At 30.6% G+C, this 20,572-nt stretch overlaps 3 protein-coding genes and 1 pseudogene across 3 annotated transcripts; 1 reads left to right on the top strand and 3 right to left on the bottom strand.

The window, feature by feature from the left end:
• Window positions 1-1,407: 1,407 nt before the first annotated feature.
• On the bottom strand, window positions 1,408-5,828 carry LOC113004138 (putative uncharacterized protein DDB_G0282133). The gene is made up of 2 exons (XM_026136520.2): window positions 5,009-5,828; window positions 1,408-3,629 (listed from the first exon to the last, which is right to left on the bottom strand). Exons 1-2 carry the CDS (start codon window positions 5,021-5,023, stop codon window positions 2,094-2,096), a joined length of 1,551 nt encoding a protein of 516 aa, XP_025992305.1. The 5' UTR covers window positions 5,024-5,828; the 3' UTR covers window positions 1,408-2,093.
• Window positions 5,829-9,238: 3,410 nt separating this feature from the next.
• On the bottom strand, window positions 9,239-10,997 carry LOC120356919 (annotated as a pseudogene).
• Window positions 10,998-12,725: 1,728 nt separating this feature from the next.
• Window positions 12,726-18,962, top strand: LOC105198186 (DNA polymerase delta catalytic subunit). Its single transcript, XM_011164841.3, has 14 exons — window positions 12,726-12,949; window positions 13,350-13,449; window positions 13,581-13,692; window positions 13,796-13,968; window positions 14,044-14,303; window positions 14,458-14,684; window positions 14,757-14,923; window positions 15,004-15,249; window positions 15,334-15,636; window positions 15,713-16,183; window positions 16,281-16,687; window positions 16,779-17,432; window positions 17,567-17,690; window positions 18,674-18,962. Exons 1-13 carry the CDS (start codon window positions 12,888-12,890, stop codon window positions 17,661-17,663), a joined length of 3,279 nt encoding a protein of 1,092 aa, XP_011163143.2. The 5' UTR covers window positions 12,726-12,887; the 3' UTR covers window positions 17,664-17,690; window positions 18,674-18,962.
• On the bottom strand, window positions 18,155-20,472 carry LOC105198178 (ADP-ribosylation factor-like protein 1). Its single transcript, XM_011164833.3, has 5 exons — window positions 20,327-20,472; window positions 20,082-20,181; window positions 19,320-19,436; window positions 19,000-19,111; window positions 18,155-18,865 (listed from the first exon to the last, which is right to left on the bottom strand). Exons 1-5 carry the CDS (start codon window positions 20,328-20,330, stop codon window positions 18,656-18,658), a joined length of 543 nt encoding a protein of 180 aa, XP_011163135.1. The 5' UTR covers window positions 20,331-20,472; the 3' UTR covers window positions 18,155-18,655.
• Between the last annotated feature and the right edge of the window lie 100 nt (window positions 20,473-20,572).

Raw genomic sequence — 20,572 nt, 5'->3', positions numbered from 1 at the left:
CTGCATATGAAAATACATATGTACAAAAATTTTTTAATTTTATAGATTTTTCTATTATTACGTTTGAGAATTTGTGTAAAACTTGAGCATATTTCTCTTAATAGTTTAAATACATTTATACAACACTAATTGTTGCGAAAAGATTTCAAAAAAATTTCAGCTTTTTACATTTCATGTGTAACACTTCAGAAAGGATTTTTCAAAACGCCATATGATATTTTTGATATATGAGCCACTTGAAATCTGATTTCACCAAAGGTATATAAAGATTTTCTAAATATTTTATATGTAATATATATTTTTGAAGTATAATAATCTTTAACGTATAACAATCAAAAAATAAAATTGAATGAGTACCTTAACTGTAGAAAAGAACTTAAATACGAATATTTTTGATTATAATCGATTTCAAAAATTAATTAAAAATTTTATCAAAGTATGTTTCATTAATTTCGATAAAATAATTTATAAATTATTTTCTTATCTAAACTTTACACGCTCTATATAAAATTTATTAATTTTTATTTACATAACATTATAATTAACCTATCTTTATGTGTACATATTAGTTTTAAAATATATGTTATATAAGTGTGCAATTTTTTAAACATTTATTTTTCATATTACAGATATAAACAGAGTTCTATTTTGAATTCTTATAAGTAATAGATTCATTCCCAATTTCCAGATTTTACAAACAATAAATTGACTATAAATTGACTATATTTAAATTACAAATGTAAAAAAATAAATTTAACACGTGGTACGTATATGAACTTTCTTCGTTCTAAAATGCAGTCTAAACTTTTTACAAGAAAATTTATTTCAGATATAGTTTACTTAAATTTCTATATTTAAACAAGTTGCTAAAAAAACTAAATACGAACAAGCTAATTATACAAGAGAGAGAAAGAGAGAGAGAAAGAGAGAAAAAGAGAGAAAGAAAGGGAGAGAGAGGGGGGAGGGAGAGAGCAGGGGGGAGTGAGGGAGAGAGGGGGGAGGGCAGAGGAAGAGAGGGAGAGAGAGGAGATTAACGTAAAGATACAAAATTAATCAAAAAAATTATTTTTATTCTTATTTTTAAATCGAATCTATAAGCGACTTTAAAATAATAATAATCAAATTTGACTGCAATTTTCACAGGTGATTTATAATTTTTGTTAAATATTTTTCTATTTGCAGACGTTCGGACTGTATTTTTATTAACTCGAATATCTTTACAAGTATCCATCTAACGCAGAACATTCTAATAATGTTGCAGCAACCTCAATATTTCTTATAATTTTGCTGCAATGTTGCTGAAATGTTATGTTGTATTCTGTGCTATATGGGACTTTATTTGACATATTTCAATTAGAGATATAATAAACTTAGATTGAAAAATGAATAAATAATGAAATAATGAAATAATCTATAAGTTTCTTTATTTATTAATTAAGATATAAATTTTATTTTATTTTAATTACTGTTAGTAGTTACTGTTAGTAGCATACAATAATTTTGTTCGCAATAAACAAGAAACTTTAAAGTAATATTTAAAATGTTGATTTTACGCTGCATTTATGTCTATTGGATTGACATCCACAATAATCGCAATATTAAAAAACTTATAATTATAACAAACGCAGAAAAACAAAAATCATCTTCACATTTAATAAAACCAATCTACTTGAAAAAGATTGTCTAACGATCTGACATTATAATATGCACTCAGGATAATCTAAAAAACAATTGAAAATTTATAATCGGATACAATACTGACAAAAAAACATTTATAGTTAACATTAACGTTCGGTGTACAAAGATTTTTAATTTTCTATTTTTTCTTTTATCTTAGATCAACTTGTAAACTTGAAAAAATTACGATTAAATGTTAAATGTAATAAATGTCGTACAGACTTGAAAGAAGTACTTTTCATTTGTGTTGAAACTTATTTTTATATAAATGCTTAATATACATGTATAAAAATTAAAAATTATAATATATTTGTAGTAAGCTTTAATCAGTTAAATGAAAAAAGTTTTATCATGTAGTATTCATTTATATCTACTAGCAATATTACATGGATCAAACATTGTTTAATGTAAATATCTTATTTGTTATTGGCGGTAAAAAAGTATTTCTGAGTACTGACTTCAAGTTGACTTTCCTCAATTAATTCCATTATCTTATTTGAATCTTTTTGTGACAGATTTTTAAATTCTTCAGTATTCACAATTTCTTTTATATGAAATTTGATAAACTTTACTGAATCCATTTCTAAAAATTTTGCATTGTACAATAAAGCAAGTTGCATAAGTTCAACAGCATTTTTAATTTCAATTTTGCGCAACAAATAATGTTCACACGTTAATTTTAAGGTTGGTACATTATATTTATCAGCTGTTATTAATAATTTTTTAAGCGTATTATAATCATACGATTCTACTGATTGTGAGCCAGTTATAATAAATAATAAAATCTGTTTAAAAGCTTCTATTTCATTATTTGTTTGTAATTCACTTGTCATATCTTTTTCTACTCCTTCATGTGTAAGACAGATATTCTTAAAGTAGTTACTGTTAGTAGCATACAATAATTTCTTTTGTATAACATATTGTTCTTTCTCGACTATAAATTTGATTGATTTTTCATTCATAATGTCAAACTCGTCGAGGGTTGAGTTTCCATTAAGTTTTAATACTGTTGAAGACGGTAGTAAATTCATATATAAAGTATTACACAACACTTGTTGATAAACTTCAAACTTGCAACTTACTATACATTGCAGCTTATCATACAACGTATTTAATAATGAATCTGAATTATGTGCATTTGAATTAGAATTTACAGAATTTACAGGAATATTGAAAGAAAATGTACTTTTATCTGAGTTTGAACCAAATACATTATAATTTAAATTTGATTTTGAATTTACAGGAATATCGACACATTTATGTGAGCTCTGATCAAATGAATCATTATTAGAATCAGAATTAGAATTTGATTTTGAATTTACGGAATTTGCAGAAAAATTGAAAGCTAATGTACTTGAATTTGATTTTGAATTTACAGTGGAAAATTGTGGAAAATAACCGGAAGATGATGTATCTTCACATGGCCTCGAACCAAATGAATCATTATTATGTTGTACGCGTTTAAACAAAGGTTTATTTGAATGTATTTGATTTATTTTATCTGAGTTATGTGTGTCTGAATTACGATGAAAGCCAAATTTAGATATTGGAATTTCAAGTAATAATGTCATATTTGATACACTACCCAACTTTGTTTTTGATAATAAAATTTTTTCAGGTGGATACATTATAGTAATAGAACATAAACCAGTAAATGCTTTCTTAGTAAGTACATATAATTTTATATTTTTTGCCAGATCAGCTTGAGTTGGAAAATTTATTTGAATCATGAATTGTCCGCTTTCTGGGAATGGTGCAGAACGTAATATAGGTACAGTGTCAGAAAAAATCTTAAACTGATCAATTGTCCATGTATACTCAGATGTAGTCATCTCGATACTTGTTTGAGAATAGCTCTTGGTATACAAAGGAAAACGTGACAATGATTCTGTGGATGTTTGATTTTCTTCTAGGGAAATCTTCGTAGATATAACTTCTTTTACATCAGAAATCTAGAAATAATAAAATTATTTATAAATGATGAAAATCAATCAAGATCAGAATGTTTCTAATGGTCTAAAGATTTCTATGTTGTTTTTGTACAATATTTTCAGCCTATTCTATAATAAAAACATAAAAACCCTTAGAATATATATTTGTGTGCGTGCGTGCGTGCGTGCGTGCGTGCGTGCGTGCGTGCGTGCGTGCCTGCGTGCGTGCGTGCGTGCGTGCGTGCGTGCGTGCGTGCGTGCGTGCGTGCGTGCGTGCGTGCGTGCGTGTGCGTGCGTGCGTGCGTGCGTGCGTGCGTGCGTGCGTGCGTGCGTGCGTGCGTGCGTGCGTGCGTGCGTGCGTGCGTGCGTGCGTGCGTGCGTGCGTGCGTGTGCGTGCGTGCGTGCGTGCGTGCGTGCGTGCGTGCGTGCGTGCGTGCGTGCGTGCGTGCGTGCGTGCGTGCGTGCGTGCGTGCGTGCGTGCGTGCGTGCGTGCGTGCGTGCGTGCGTGCGTGCGTGCGTGCATGTGTATGAAAGGAAATCCAATTTTATCAAAACTACATAAAGATTTTTGAAACACCCAAAATACATTTATTTTTTTTTTTTAATAAAATAACATTTTATATAAGAAAATTACAAAAAAAAGCTGATTAAAAACACAAGTGATAAGATTAAATTGTACTATTTTCATTGATTATTTGACTGATTTCATAAAGTTAAAAGTTTTGTCAAAATATTGCATCTAATTTCAATAATTATTAAACTGGCTTTATATTCATAAGCTTTAGGCAGGTTATAATTTTCATTACATTTAAAGAAAGACTCTTATTTATAATTATGCATATTGATATGATTATAACTCAATATTATTTTATAAGTGTGATTTTTTAAAAATATATTTTTCATGCACAGTATATAAAATTGAATGCCATCTTAAATTTTATATATTCGTAATAATATATTCGTTTAAAATACATATTTTACAGTAAATAATTTTAAATTGTAATTTCAAATTATATGTGTTAGTAAAAAACAGATTTGATATGAGATACATAGGGTGCTTTCCAGCTACGACACAAGTCAACACTGTGTAACACAGTGTCCATTAGTGTGAGTGAAACAACTAAAATTTTCTCTCTTACACTAATGGACACTGTGTTACACAGTGTCGATTTGTGTCGTAGCTGGAAAGCACTGATATATGTATGTACAAGTTTTCTTCGTTATACAAAATGTCTAGAAATGTCATTTTAGTTAATATCACAAATGTATTTATTTATACAAAATTCTTATGTATTTCCAATATTTCGATAAGGCACACTCGACGAAGTTAAGAAAAAAATGTAGTGCATGCACGCGTCGTATACGTGAGTGATGTAGAGGGTGGAGAGGAGAAAACTTACTTCTTTCTCTGCCATAATGTTCGTTTGCTGCTATATCTTGATTGAATTGAATTTAAGATTTCAAGTTTTTCTCCAAATGTGCTTCAATATTATTGTGCATTATTCAGCAGATTAGTTTAATATGTGTGCACGTATATTGTAACTGATTTCCTTCGTTTTCTTTTATCAAATCAAACTTGTGACTGATCACTTCTGAATGTAATATCAGAGAAAAAATTTTTCAAGATACTGATGTGGCAGAACCAATGATGCCAAATGCTTCTTCTTCTTCTTCCGATTGATTTGGCACCCGTCCCCAGTGAACTAGTAGGGCGGGGACGATTTGGCCATTAAACAAAAATAGTATGTGAAATACAGGATTATAAATGGGAATGGCGAAAAATAATTAGGTAAGACTAAAGGAGGATTGCATCAGCAATCCTAACCACGCATGCGCTTTTTCACACTATTACAAACACGCTTACCGAACCGGTAATACCGGTATGCCGCCAACCGGCAACTATATGGTCATGGTGGGAGTAAGCATGGTGTGCGCAAAACTCGAGCGTCTCTGTCTAATTCTTTATCCTCTCGTTTATTTTTGGTCGCAAAAATCTTGTCATACCAACCTTGTTTGACTCTGTACAAGTTAAAACGTAGGAAAGATATCGATAATTTTGAAATGAAAATGTTAAGATCTATGTCCACGATGCTATAACTCGGGCCCATATTCATAGTTGTGACTTAAGCCTGCCGCAGACGATATGTTTTTTCTTACTGGATTTCTAACTGGATTTTCTTACTTGCTACCGTACGGGCAATGATACTGGTAGTGCTACTGGCCGTGGCTTCACACGGTGTGAGTTTTCGTACGGGCTGAGCAACTGAAATTTGTTTCATAGAAGCGGCACGCTTAAATATGGATGAGATAGATGAGATGGATGAAATTATTGCAACAGTTGTACATTGTCGTAAAATTGCTATTGCATTATTTTTAATTATTGAAAAATTGCGACAACAAAATAAATATCGCCGACGTTTATGGAGTCGACAGTCAATACATTCTTTAATGCCTTTTACTGTGCTTATTATGGTAATTTGGTGTGTTTATCGCATATAAACATGGTTCCTATTAGTAGGCCTCTATTAAACATAAAATACTTTTTTTGGACTATTTTGAAGTCTTTTCATTTTTGCACGACGTCATGTTTGCGAAGTGAATTCACGTTTGAACTTTGACAACACTTTGACAGTATAACCTGGTATAACCCAGTATAACCTATACAGACTGGGTCCTGATTGGCTTTCACAATAAACCAGTACAGAATCACGTAAGAAAAATAGGACATGATCTATTACGAAAATCCAGTACGCGAGCCAGTAGCGTAGCCCGTAAGCTACCCATTTCCAGTACGGGAGCACGTAAGACTGCCAGTATAGGAGCACGTAAGCAATCCCGTAAGAAAAAACGTATCGTCTGCGGCAGGCTTTATTTTCAAGATCGTCTTAAGTACGGTCTTAAGTTGCTCTCTAGATTCATAGTCATGAATCAAGCAAATGCTTGAGTAAAATCTCAAGTCAAGACTTGTCCAAGACGATCTTGTTTGGAAACGTCTTCTTCGGTCTCAACATAGGCTTGTTTTCTGTTCCTACACTAGACTGCACTAGAACGTTCCTTCTTGCTTTCACTAACTTTGAAACATCTATCTATTTCATTTTAAGTGTACACTTATTTAGAGAGTTCAGGAACAGAAAACAAACGGCATGATTCATAGACAGATCTTATTCGAAATAAGAACAGACTTAAGACTATCTTATTAGTCATGAATTCATAGTCGTAATCATCATAGGCTTGTTTTCTATTCCTGCACTAGACTACACTGAAACGTTCCTTCTTGCTTTCACTAACTTTCAAATATATATCTATTTCATTTTAAGTGCACACTAATTCAGGGAGTTCAGGAACAGAAAACAAACGGGATGTAAGAAGAAAGGTGAAACAAGTAACCAGATGCGCAGTAGACCAATCAGAACTGGGTCCAAATTTTGAGATTCAATATGGCTACGGCTCCGGTATTGGGACGTATTTATACTTGCATTTATACGTGAATCGGAGATAATCGGTGAATCGAAGAAATTCAAAGCTACTTAAAAAAAGAAGAATGTGAAGGTAAGGTTGAGACTTTGTACATTAATAAAAATTGTGATAATTGTTATTTCAAATTTTGTAAACTTGAATTAGAAGAAATTTGGAAAGTTATAAGAATGAGCTTATGTGTATGGCTAAATTGTTGTATTTCGTGTTTATAACAACAGTGTTTATTTATTGCAACAGTGATTTTTGTTAAAGATAATAAATTTCAAGTATTTTTACATTTTTATATTTATTTTTTTTAACAGCATCTACATTTTAAGTATGTGTGACTACATATGATTGTTTCGTATTTAAATTGCGCGGATATATTTGGACCCAAATTTCATTGGCTCATCACATCGAGTCACGCCTCTTACCGCGCATCGAGCCGCAGACGATGCGCGTTGTTTCACCTTTTTACATCATGGTCGTAATAAGACGTCTTGTATGACGTATGTACAGCTAAACAAGACGATCTTCGCCAAGTCGAGGTCGAAGTAGACTTAAGCAAAGCTGTAGAGTACTATTCTAACCTCAAATTAATGTTTGCCGAAGTTGAAATACTTAAATTTCAAAGAATGACAGCAAAGACGAGACTAGTTACTCGTAAATTTTTAATTCCTTTATTCTTGTAAAAACATGACTGGTATTAGAAAAAAATATAAAAAATATAAAAGATATTTTTAGTTTTTTTACACCACTTACATTAATATACTCTTTATGCAGTTCTTCGATCTGTGCAAAAATTGTATAAAATAGGTGTTAAAATTGATAAATTATCTGTAATTTTTACTATGTAAATTTTTACTACTTAAAATATAAGAGTGATTTAATTGAAATAATATAAATGTAATTATATAATCAATAATATTCTTTGATAGGAAGAAATATATTAAAAATGTTAAATATATTAAAAATTACCGCGGACACGCAATTTCGGCAGCGGACAATAACATTTTATTGATTTATCGAGACGATAAATGTCTATCAGTATTAAGTAATATTTGAATTAAACATTAATGGATATTAAGTAAATATTAAATAAATGTAAGATAAATATGCAATTAATGTTAAATTAATGTTTTTAAAATTATTGTTTCAAATAAAAAATTAATGCAAAATAAATATTAAATTAATTAAAAAAAAATGTTAAATATATATTTCTAATTATTCTTAATTAAATATTATTATTGCAATTAAATTATTAATGTAATATAAATATTAAATAAATGTTAAATAAACGTTAAATAAACATTTTCCCAAATCATTATTTTAAGTAAGTAATTAATGAAATATAAATGTTAAATAAATATTTAATAAATTTTTAATAAATATTGTTATAATGAATTGTACAATGAATAATTAATAAATATTAAAAAAAGCATTTAAAAATTATTGTGTGCTGATTAAGATATACTTTAATAATCACAAAACTCAACTTTAATAAATAATCTTACATTTTATAACATTCTTCCTATTTTCAATCATATTTTTTAAGGATTTTATCCTTCATTACTTTTAATTTATATGATCCCGCATTGTAGACTTTTTGGAGATAATTAGTTGTATCTTATTTTCTATTAAATAAATAAAATTTTTTGATTATTATTTTAATTGTTTACAATTAATGTAAGCTATGTATATATAAGGTGATATTAAATAGACATATATAAGAACATAAAATTTATTTATATAACATGCTGATATATATTTTAAGTCATGGCTTTAAGTGGGCGTCAAATAATTAATTAGTAATTTATTTATTTTTGTTATATTGCAAAAATAGAGTCAATCAGCCAATGAACTTACTGTACAAAAAAATATAGATTATACAAGTAATGATATATATAACATAGTTTACATCATCACTTTATTGCGAGTGCTGTGTTCATTTTTTGTATTTCGTAATATCGTGTATTAAAATACGCGTAAACTTTGTACGTTCTTCTAACCAAGTTTTGTACAAATTCTGTACAACTGTATTTTCTTCAGAGATTTACTTAGCGGGAGTTTACGATACATATTTTCCAATGCCAATGCAAGTTCTTGGGGTTGAATGTTTCCATCGGGTCTCACTTGCGCCCCGCCATTTAGGCAACCTAATAAAAGTAATTATATTAAATTTAATTATTTATTACATGCATCGTGTTAATACATTTTAAATAAAACAATTACTACACGGGCATGTTTCGACATGGTCGTAAACGCACTTGCCGTTTTTCATTTTTTGAACTATGTTCTGTATATTCCTGAAGCCATTAATAATAGCAAATTTTAATAACACTTGGTCATTTCTCTTCAATTCTGCTTCCTGGAAGTAGAGATTTCTAAGGACTTTTAAAATCCACTGTGACATCTTCATCGAAAAGATTCTTCGCTGCGTAACAAAAAGTGAAGTCTGAGTAACCATCTGATCCTGAGCCACTGTGACTGCATAATTTAGTTCCAATTTCTTCACTGTAGGAACGAAATGGTTGTTTAATTTCACCTTCGTTTATTTTATTTAATACTAATTAACCGTCTTCATTCAGCATCTGTTCTAATTCAACTGAAAATTGATACCATAATTTATATTTAAATGTTAATTCTAAGATTTAATATGGATATATGTATATACTTGACGTTATGACAGAATCTACGTCTCTCGTTTTTCTCTGCTGATTGTAAAAATCTTTGGAAACTTCCAACTGTTTGTCATAGCAGGGCATTACAGTTACGTGATATATCTGTTCTGTTGCAATAGACCCATAATTTTAGCTAAGTAGTACTTTACTAATGACCCCATAATTTGTTGAGGTGATTTTGTAACGCTTATATGTGGCAATATAAAATTTCCATGAGTTTTCTCAGCGTAACACACCCAACCTGATATAGAAACAAGAACATTATAAATTTTTAATTGATTGTTTTCATAAATATTTATTTTATCTGGACACAAAGAGGACAGCAATGGTAATTGATTTTTCGTGCCCTCCTTACTAGCTTTATAACGCTCAATAAATTCTTTGACAGTGTCCAATAGAACAAAATCATCAGTCATTATCATATCTAATACTGCATCAGCTCCTAATCGATAAAAAAATCTTGTCAATTTAGAAAGAGTTTGCTCGAGGGTAAATTCATAATGTTGTACCAGAGACAATACAGGTTGCACCGATAGAATGACTATTATATATTTGGAATTTGTACTTCCTATATTCTGCAACAATATAAAATATACATTTTCAATTAACAAACAAGATAAATTAATCCTATATGCATACAATGAAGTAATTTGCATATTTGTTTTCTTTAAAAAACTAAGTAATTAGTTATAACATTTAAATACAATTTTTTAAATAAACAATTATACAAATACTTTCTAGAGATGTCAAAGTATATATAAGAATTATTGAAGAATTTTTTTATATTTGCATATAAAATTATTATATGCATGTAAGCTTTGTGTAATAAAATTTCTACTTTTCAATTAGCCAAATAACATATAATTATAAATTTATGATTTTAAGACTAGATAAAGTAAAAACAAATCTTTCTTTTTTAACATGTTTGTTACTTTTAAAAATAAACCAACTCAATCTCAAATACCTGTATTTATTATACCTCAATAATAAACTTAAGAATTTCGATTATCTAACGAAGTTCGTAATTCTGATTCTCTTGCGCAATGTAAAAAGCGCAATGTAAAAATTAAATCTACTGAATCTCCAGAATTAATTTTTATGATTTTTACACTGTGTGAAAGAATCAGGATAACAAACTTCGTTAGACAGTCGAGATTCTCGTATCTACTGTTGAGGTTATAATATAAAAGCAGGTATAATAGTTAAGTTTGTTGTTTTTAGTAATTTTATAAAAATTAGCAATTTCCGAATATGTTGTTTTCTAATTAATGTTACATACCTGAGTATTTTTCTTTTAATCTTTATGCTAAATTAATGTAATTAATTCGTTGCACTGATTGACAGAATGTTACAGATACAATAGAATATTGAGTCTGTTCCATTTAGCTCAATGTATGCAATATTCCCATTGGAAGATTCAAAAGAAATATCACGGAAACAGCCGATTCATAAATAAGCATTAACTTGATAAAAGTGATCCAAGTGATCCAAGTGCTCTTGGAGCATGAGACGCGAACAAATCTTGTGTAATCAATCAGCTCGCCGCTTTTCCGTAAAAGCTAAACGTTGATTGACTACATACTTTTAGATCTGAGACTCGGACCTATTTCTATCATTGCGGACACAGGTTTTTAAATAATCTTTTTTATTGTAATCAAAAGTATTGTGTTATTATGATTTATAAGAGCAATCTCTTTTTTGTGACCGATTCAATATCAACTGTGATTGATAATTTGGTCACTTTTACTCAACGACAACTGCAATATGTAAATAAAAATAATAAACGACTTTTATTTATATGAAAGAAACTCTAATATATATTTTCATGCAACAGTCGAAATAAATTATTAATATCTTACATAAATCAATGCGTGCCATAACGTAATATAAAACATGATTACACCTGTTAAAGATACAGAATATAATTTATTTACAATTTATGTAAATAAATTTCCCCCTCCCCCTTTTCCTATGTTTCGTGTAAGAAAGATCTGCATCCATCTCCTAAGTGGCAGAAATATGAAACAAAAAAGCAATAGTAGATCAGAAAAGAAAGAGACGGAATATAATATATCGCTTTGAATTTATACGTTTACTCCAAAATATGCGATATTTCTGTAAAATAAGAATTAATTTTACTTACGAATAAATTAAAAAGAAATAAATATAAAATATACACATTTTATTATTAAAGATATATTTAAAAAAAATTATATAATTAATATATATATATATATATATATATATATATAATAAAATATATAAAGCAAAAAATGGAAAGTAAGTAATTAAAAATAAAAACAAATAAATAATGTCATATAAATAAAAGGAAGCCTCATTAGAGAACCGTCATTTTTGGGTAATAAAGTGTATGTACAGTATAAATTATTGCCCGCTGAAAATAACAGTTTTAATTAAATTACGTCTTATGAAATCTTTGTGTTCATTCAACGTAATTATTTTACCTTCATAAGCTAACTTAACGTTCAAATAATACGTAATAATTAATTTTATTATTACATATTTATGATTCTCTAATATTTCTAGATCTTTAATATGTGTGTCAAAGTTAATAAATAATATATCTAATCTTAGATTTCTTAATGTTTCTTGAATCATTGTAGAAATTATATTTATCATTTTTAATTTATTTTCTAATTTTAAAAAAATTAAAAATTTTTTTACAAACAGTTACTATTTTATAGGTATCAATTTTTGGATATCGCACAAATGTTTATTATTGTCGCGTATCACGTAAGGAATCCAGTAAGAAAATACGTATCGTCTGCGGCAGGCTTTTACTTAAGACGATTTTGAAATAATTATAAAGAATCGACTATGAATACCGGCCGTAAACATAACCGCACATAAACATTATAATCAAAATTTATTGTTTAAAAATTTTTTATTATAATTGGTTGTTGCCTTTAGTTCATCGCTGGATTTAAGTATGGAAACCAATCGTGTAGATTGTATAGAAAGCAGTGAGCGTTGAGTGAGCGACTTGGAGCAACTTGGAGCGACTGCGCGTTTGAATGCACCTAACCTAATGAGATTAAAAGCATTCCCGCCTTTCTTCGCGAAGCTTCGGAGCTCATTTTGTATTTTTGCATAAGTATCACAACGTGTCACGACAAAAAACATGAGTAAAATAAATCGGAAACCGTTTTCAGCACCTTCGACAGCAAAGAAGCCTAAATTTAGGTGATTATTTATCTTGCTATTGAATATGACGCTTGTTAACCTCTACACTTGTGTTCCCTATTGTCTTTCTAATTCTATTAACAATAATTTATCATGACATTATTGCATTAATTAATACTTGTTTTGTTTTATTTGATTGAATAATTGCACATTTTATATCTGTTTATCTAAATCTGAATTCAGTTTTCTCTTTCTGTACATACTCATGATAAATTTAAACAAATATTTGTTTTTTATTATCTTAGCTTTTTAAAAAAATTTTATTATTGTTATTAATTTGCATTTAACTACTACTATCTAAAAAAAAATTACTTAATATTAAATAACCTAACATTAAATAATATCATGTATTTTTTTTACAATACAACAAATTTTGAAACTTTGATATTAATTTTATCAGAGATGAAGATGAGGAGAAACCTAGCTCATTTGAATCAGAACTGGCTACTATGGATTTTGCAGATGATGATTTTTTAGATGACACACTCTTAATTGGAGATGTATGCATAAATTATTTTTGTCAATATAAAACTAATTTTCTACTTAATTAAGTACATGCAATTTATATTTTTTATGTTACTTGTAATATGTATAAATTTACTATTTATTAATAATTCTCTTTTATGCATAGGGACCTGAACAGGAAAACACATCTGCAAAATGGAATAGAGCTCCTCCGCCACCTTTGAATCCACAAGTTGATACACTGGCATTTCAACAAATTGAAATTGATCATTACATAGGTAATAGTATATTTTTAAAATATATGTGTATATTTAAAATAATAGATTGATCAATTCTGTCAATTAAGAAATGTATATTGATACATTACAAAATTGTATATAGGTAAACCTCTTCCTGGAATGCCAGGTAGCAAAATAGGGCCTGTACCGATAATGAGGATGTATGGTGTTACAGAACAAGGAAATTCTGTTTGTTGTCACGTCCATGGCTTTTGCCCATATTTGTTTGTATCAGTACCATCAAATTTCACAAATAATCACTGCAAGCCATTTAAAGTACATTTATTTTAACAATAAAAGTTATTTTCTTTGTTTTATTTTAAAAAGTAATTGACACAAGATTCTCAACAGGAGGCTCTTAATCAAGTTGTCAAAAAAGATATGAGATCAAATCCTGATAATATACAAGATGCAATTCTAGCAGTTGAATTGGTCTACAAGCAATCAATGTATGGATATGGAGGAAATGATAAACTGCCGTTTTTAAAAATTACCGTAGCAGTCCCAAAATTGATAGCACCTTGCAAGAGATTATTAGAACAAAATGATGTTTATACTGTATTTAATCATCATTATAGAGCATTTGAAAGTAACATCGATTTTGACATCAGGTAGTGCAGACACCTTATAGTATTCTGTATCATTTTTGTATATTATATTTTTATAAATACACACACACACGCACACACACACACACACACACACACACACATATATATATATATAGAGAGAGAGAGAGTTACGTTTATTTTGTTTAAATGCAAGGTTCATGGTTGATACATCAGTGGTTGGGTGTTCTTGGATCGAATTACCACCAGGAAAATGGAAATTACGTGGCCAGCATGGACACATGTTGGAACTGACTACACGATGCCAATTGGAAGTGGACATTGCATGGGATTCTTTTATAGCTCATGCGCCGGAAGGAGAATGGTCAAAAGTAGCTCCATTTAGAATTCTCAGTTTTGATATCGAATGTGCTGGACGGGAAGGTAAATATTGTTTTTTTTTTCTCTTTAGCTCTGATGCTTTTTATTGAAATCCAATTACACATTATTTTACAGGTATCTTTCCGGAAGCAAAACATGATCCTGTGATACAAATTGCTAACATGGTCATAAGACAAGGCGAGCCTGAACCATTTTTGAGAAATATTTTCACTCTCGATACTTGCGCGCCTATCGTAGGTTCTCAGGTTCTGAGCTTTAATACAGAAAGTTTAATGTTAGAGGTAAGCTAATTAAAAAACATAGAGAAAATATATATAATATTTTCATAATTGTTTATTAAAGATGTTATTTTTTTTACAAGAAATGGGCTGATTTTGTGCGACAATCAGATCCTGACATTTTCACAGGATATAATATAAACAATTTTGATTTCCCGTATCTAATTAATCGTGCTCAACATCTCAACGTTAAGAATTTTAACTTTCTCGGACGAATAAAAAATATAAAGTCTGTAATTAAGGATCATGTACTGCAAAGTAAACAGATGGGTCGTCGTGAAAACAAATCGATTAATTTTGAAGGAAGAGTTCCGTTCGATTTATTGCTGGTAAACAAATTTTATATAATATGAACAGGATTTTGTCTTGTATATCATAGCTTTAATAAAAATATGTAAACATCTACTTTTTAGGTATTAGTCCGAGATTACAAACTAAGGTCTTACACTCTGAATGCAGTATCGTACCATTTCCTTCAAGAACAAAAAGAGGATGTACAGCATAAGGATATTACAGGATTACAAAACGGAAACGCACAGACTCGTCGACGTCTTGCTGTATACTGTTTGAAAGATGCATACTTGCCACTCAGATTATTGGACAAACTGATGTGTATTATTATCTATATGGAAATGGCAAGAGTTACGGGAGTATCCATTTCTAGTTTATTGACTCGCGGTCAACAAATCAAAGTTGTTTCTCAGCTCTTACGTAAGGTAATAAATTCACATATTTACGGAAGGAGGTATAATTACCTCGATACTAATAATTAATCATATCTATTAATGTCAGACCAAGGAAAAGGATTATTTAATGCCAGTGCATCAAGGCCATGGTACAGATGAGCAATTTGAAGGAGCGACTGTTATAGAACCTAAGCGTGGCTACTATAATGATCCGATAGCCACCTTGGATTTCAGTTCCTTGTATCCTAGCATTATTATGGCGCACAACTTGTGTTACACAACGTTATTAACTGTTGCTAAAAAAAAGGAGCTCAATATTCAGGAGGATCAAATTACCACAACTCCCAGTAATTCATTATTCATTAAGAGTACCATAAGGAAAGGAATCCTTCCGGAAATTTTGGAAAACTTATTATCTGCTAGGAAAAAAGCAAAGGCGGAATTAAAACAAGAGACAGATCCGTTGAAGCAGAAAGTACTCGATGGTAGGCAATACGCCTTGAAAGTGTCAGCAAACTCCGTGTATGGCTTCACAGGTGCGCAAATGGGAAAATTACCATGCTTGGAAATATCTGCTGTAAGTTATTATTATATATGTTTAACGAAGAGCAAAATATATATTGTGAAATATATTATAAAAAATAAAAAAATATTCATACTAAATATAATTTCAGAGCGTTACCGCTTATGGACGCACTATGATAGAACGTACAAAACAAGAAGTGGAAAATCACTTTCGAATAGAAAATGGATACAAAAACGATGCGATGGTCATATATGGCGATACCGATTCCGTAATGGTAAAGTTTGGCGTGAAAGCTATAGAAGATGCAATGGTACTTGGTAAGGAGGCGGCTGATTATGTGACATCCAAATTCATCAAACCTATAAAACTAGAGTTTGAGAAAGTATATTTTCCGTATCTCTTAATCAACAAGAAACGTTACGCCGGTCTTTATTTTACGAAACCCGATAAATATGACAAAATGGATTGTAAAGGTCTCGAAACGGTGCGCAGAGATAATTGTCCGTTAGTAGCAAACATGATGAATACTTGTTTGCAAATATTGCTCATCGAAAGGTACATTATTTCATTTTTCATGCTTTATCCAAATTATGCGTATTTAATTTATGAATAAGTAATGTAATATATAATGTGTGTAATGTTACAGAAATCCACATTCCGCCATAGATTATGCTAAGCAGGTCATTAGCGATCTTCTGTGTAATCGTATCGATTTATCTCAATTAGTCATCACGAAGGAACTAACGAAGACAGATTACGCAGCGAAGCAAGCACATGTTGAGTTGGCAGCGAAAATGAAGAAACGAGATGCCGGAAATGCGCCGAAACTTGGTGACCGAGTGGCGTATGTATTCACAAGCGCAGCTAAAGGTACACCGGCATATCAGAAGGCAGAAGATCCCGTATACGCACTGCAGAATAGTATTCCGATAGATACGAACTATTACCTAGAGAATCAATTGGCGAAACCTCTTGTGCGTATTTTTGAACCTATTCTTGGCGAGAAAGCCGAATCGCTTCTCCTGAAAGGAGATCACACGCGCACGAGATGCATCGCTACCTCGCAAGTTGGAGCGCTTGCGGCTTTCACACGTAAAAAGGAGACTTGTTTAGGCTGTAAAGCCGTTTTACCATCAGACAGGGAAGACAAGGCGGTATGCAAGCATTGCGAACCAAAAGAGGCTGAGCTATTCCACAATGAGTTGCAGGGTCAGCACAAACTGGAAGAGAAGTTTTCCAGATTGTGGGCGGAATGTCAAAGATGTCAAGGAAGTCTTCATCAAGAAGTTATATGCTCTAAGTTAGTCATAGTAATAATACTCTTTCCAAATAAGGATATGTTCTTATACATATTAATTAAAATATTGATATGTAGGAAAGTAAATATGAATAATATATATGCTTCAAAATAATTATTTTTAAATATATTTTCAGCCGTGACTGCCCGATATTTTACATGAGGGTGAAATCTCGAATAGACATGGCTGCGAAAATAAAACGAATCAAAAAATTTGGTGTTCCGGAATGGTAATAAAACGAGCGATCGCATCTCGCATTGGTACGTACATTTTACAAAAGCTATTACCTACTACAAACAGCAAAATTGATATTATTTACATATAGTGTGTTTAGTTCGCTATTTATTAAGAAATAGTATTTATGTTTCTCTGCATTATAAAATATTGAAATTCAATAGGTTTTGTTCAGGAAGTATAAATATATATTGGAAAATAATAAAAGTATAAATCGCGATCTTATTTGGTAATAATATTGCGCTGCCAAGCGATAAAAACTATCGCTTGGCTGTTAAAGTAGACATTTACCTCAAGATGAGACTTGTACACTTGAAGATGATCATGACTAACACTAACGTAATTCTTTCGCGCCACAGAATTAATTTTACTTCGTTTATATTGTGTAATAATTTTTATAAATGCTATGTGTTGCACTTGTATCCTATCCACTTTTTATTTTAATTCGTTATGTATAAATATGATCTAAATGTTTTGAAATATTCTTGTTTTAAATTTGAACTTTTTTTGAATATTTATTCTTTCATTTGTCTGGTAATCGAGTTGTATATTTAGTAGCAATATACTTGTGTTCCTATTACAAACAATTAATACAATTTTATGTAAATTTCAATTATCGTCAATATTAAACGAATAGCAAGACAATTATTTTTTATTCTTAATTATTAAATGTTACGCAGTAACAGCGTATGAGATGACTAAGTGCAAAAAATTATAAGTTGAAAGAATTCTCTAAGTTTATTAAATCGCATATAGAAAGATAAAATAATCCCCTTATTGTTACGTGTTTCAGCATTATGAAAAAGTACAGTGATTCCTTGAATATTCCTCGCTGTAAATTGCAAAGGAAATATTTAAAATACAATAATTACAATAAATAAACAAAACATCGCGTGCTCGGTGACAAGTCGCCGGCACATTTAGAGCGACAGTCATGTGTGACTAGTCCCCTTGTAAGGCTCAAATATAAATAACTTTGACATAATATTGATCATTTTCTACTTTGCAGCGCGTTCGACAACCAATCCATAGCTTGGTCAAGCCCTTCGCCTTTCGTCGCGGAAGTTTTAAATATTTGGAAGGTTCTGTTTTTGAGAGCGTCCAATCCGAGTGCTTGATGGACCTCCGCGACACTGAGGCATCCCGCCATATCTTGTTTATTCGCCAATACTACCAAGATCGCGCCTTGTAACTCTTCTTCCTGTTTAAATATTAAATACATTCTGAATTTTAATTTTTTCTAAATCAACGATATTAATGTTAAAGCGATAAAATAAAGGTATTTATTTTAAGTTGTATGCAAGATCATTAATTCAACAAGACAATGTTACTTACTTGTAACATGAGAATTAATTCGTCCTTTGATATGCCTATTCTATCTCTGTCTGCTGAATCTACCACGTAAATTATCGCGTCTGTATTGGAATAATAACACCTCCAGTATGGTCTGTAAGTAAATACATAAAATATATATTTTAAATTAGTATACATTTTATATTAAATATATAAAGTATTTATTTTAGTACATACAAAAAATACGTAAAGGATAATTACTAATATATATATATATATATATACATATGTAGATTATTGAAAGTGAGGAGTGTCTCACTTATGAATTCTAAGAAAAATCAACTTTCACAAATTTAACATACCGTATACTTGTTTGACCGCCAAGATCCCAGACTTGAAACTTTAAATTTTTGTAAGTAACTTGTTCTACATTGAACCCTATAGTTGGTATTGTGGTTACTACTTCGCCTACCTGTAACCTGATAAACAACAGGTTAAAGAACTTTTGTAGCATATTTTACAGTTGAAAATTCATATTAAATATATATTCATCTTTCATCATTATAATGATGGTATACATTTATATCATAGAATTATAAAATATACAATATTCAATATTAATATATAATTACACAGCGAATAAGATACAAAATATGTAATCTTCCAGAGCTGATATCAAATTCTGTAATACAATTACTGATAGGTCAGCTGAATCTGTGAGATCTATTTCAGTTATGTTGACTAATGTCCATTGTTCTTTTTCTAAATTTTAAAAATTAGAAAAAGATAAAGAGCAAGTTAAATCAAGATTAAAGTACATCTACATTGGACATAAAATTAATTAATTTTGAGGAATCAAAATGATATAACTTGTATAAAAAGATAATGAATACTAGGTTAATTTTAATAACAATTAAAGATTTAGGATTTTTATAATTGACAGTAGACCTGCTGTCACACAGCTCTAAAAAATTAAAAAAGTATCCAAAATACAAAAATAACTTTAAAATAAAAATATGAAAGATATAAAGATAACTTTAATCCGTAGAAAAATGACTATTAATAGATGCATCGTGTAAACACAGATGACAGCTAGTCATCAAGGGATACTATCGGAGGCAAACCTGTACAAAATTGTAGTTTTGCCGGCGCCGTCCAGGCCTAGGATCAGAATCCGCATCTCGCGGCTTCCGAGCAGGTTACGGAAGTAGCTGAGCAACCCACCTGTAATGAGATGCATCGTCAAGATCTTGTGCATGCCTGTCGTAAAGGCGACAACCTCTTTCGGCAGTCGGACGTAACTTAACGCGCAGAGTATTCGACCGAATTTTCGTGTGATGCATCGGAAAATCGCGCGTTTTCGACTCACCCATGCTGACGTATCGTTAACTTCGAGACATACAGGACCGCCCGATGTTTATTGTCAAATTTGATAACCATAAACGTGTCCAAATAACCGGGCCGCGCCAACCCTCCCTTGCTCCGCGTACTCCGACCTACTTCAGTGCAGTTCGTTCGCAGGATCGCCAACGTTGTAACGCCGAAAAACCGAAACTTTAGAAGTCACCAGCTTCAATGCGGTTTGTCCGCGAATCATCGAATGGTCATTGCAGGT

The sequence above is a fragment of the Solenopsis invicta genome, chromosome 2, assembly GCF_016802725.1.
Source record: "Solenopsis invicta isolate M01_SB chromosome 2, UNIL_Sinv_3.0, whole genome shotgun sequence".
In the NCBI taxonomy this organism is placed as follows: Eukaryota; Metazoa; Arthropoda; class Insecta; order Hymenoptera; family Formicidae; genus Solenopsis; species Solenopsis invicta.
The sequence above is the reverse complement of the archived record's forward strand: the minus strand, read 5'-3'. Positions and strand labels throughout refer to the sequence as shown.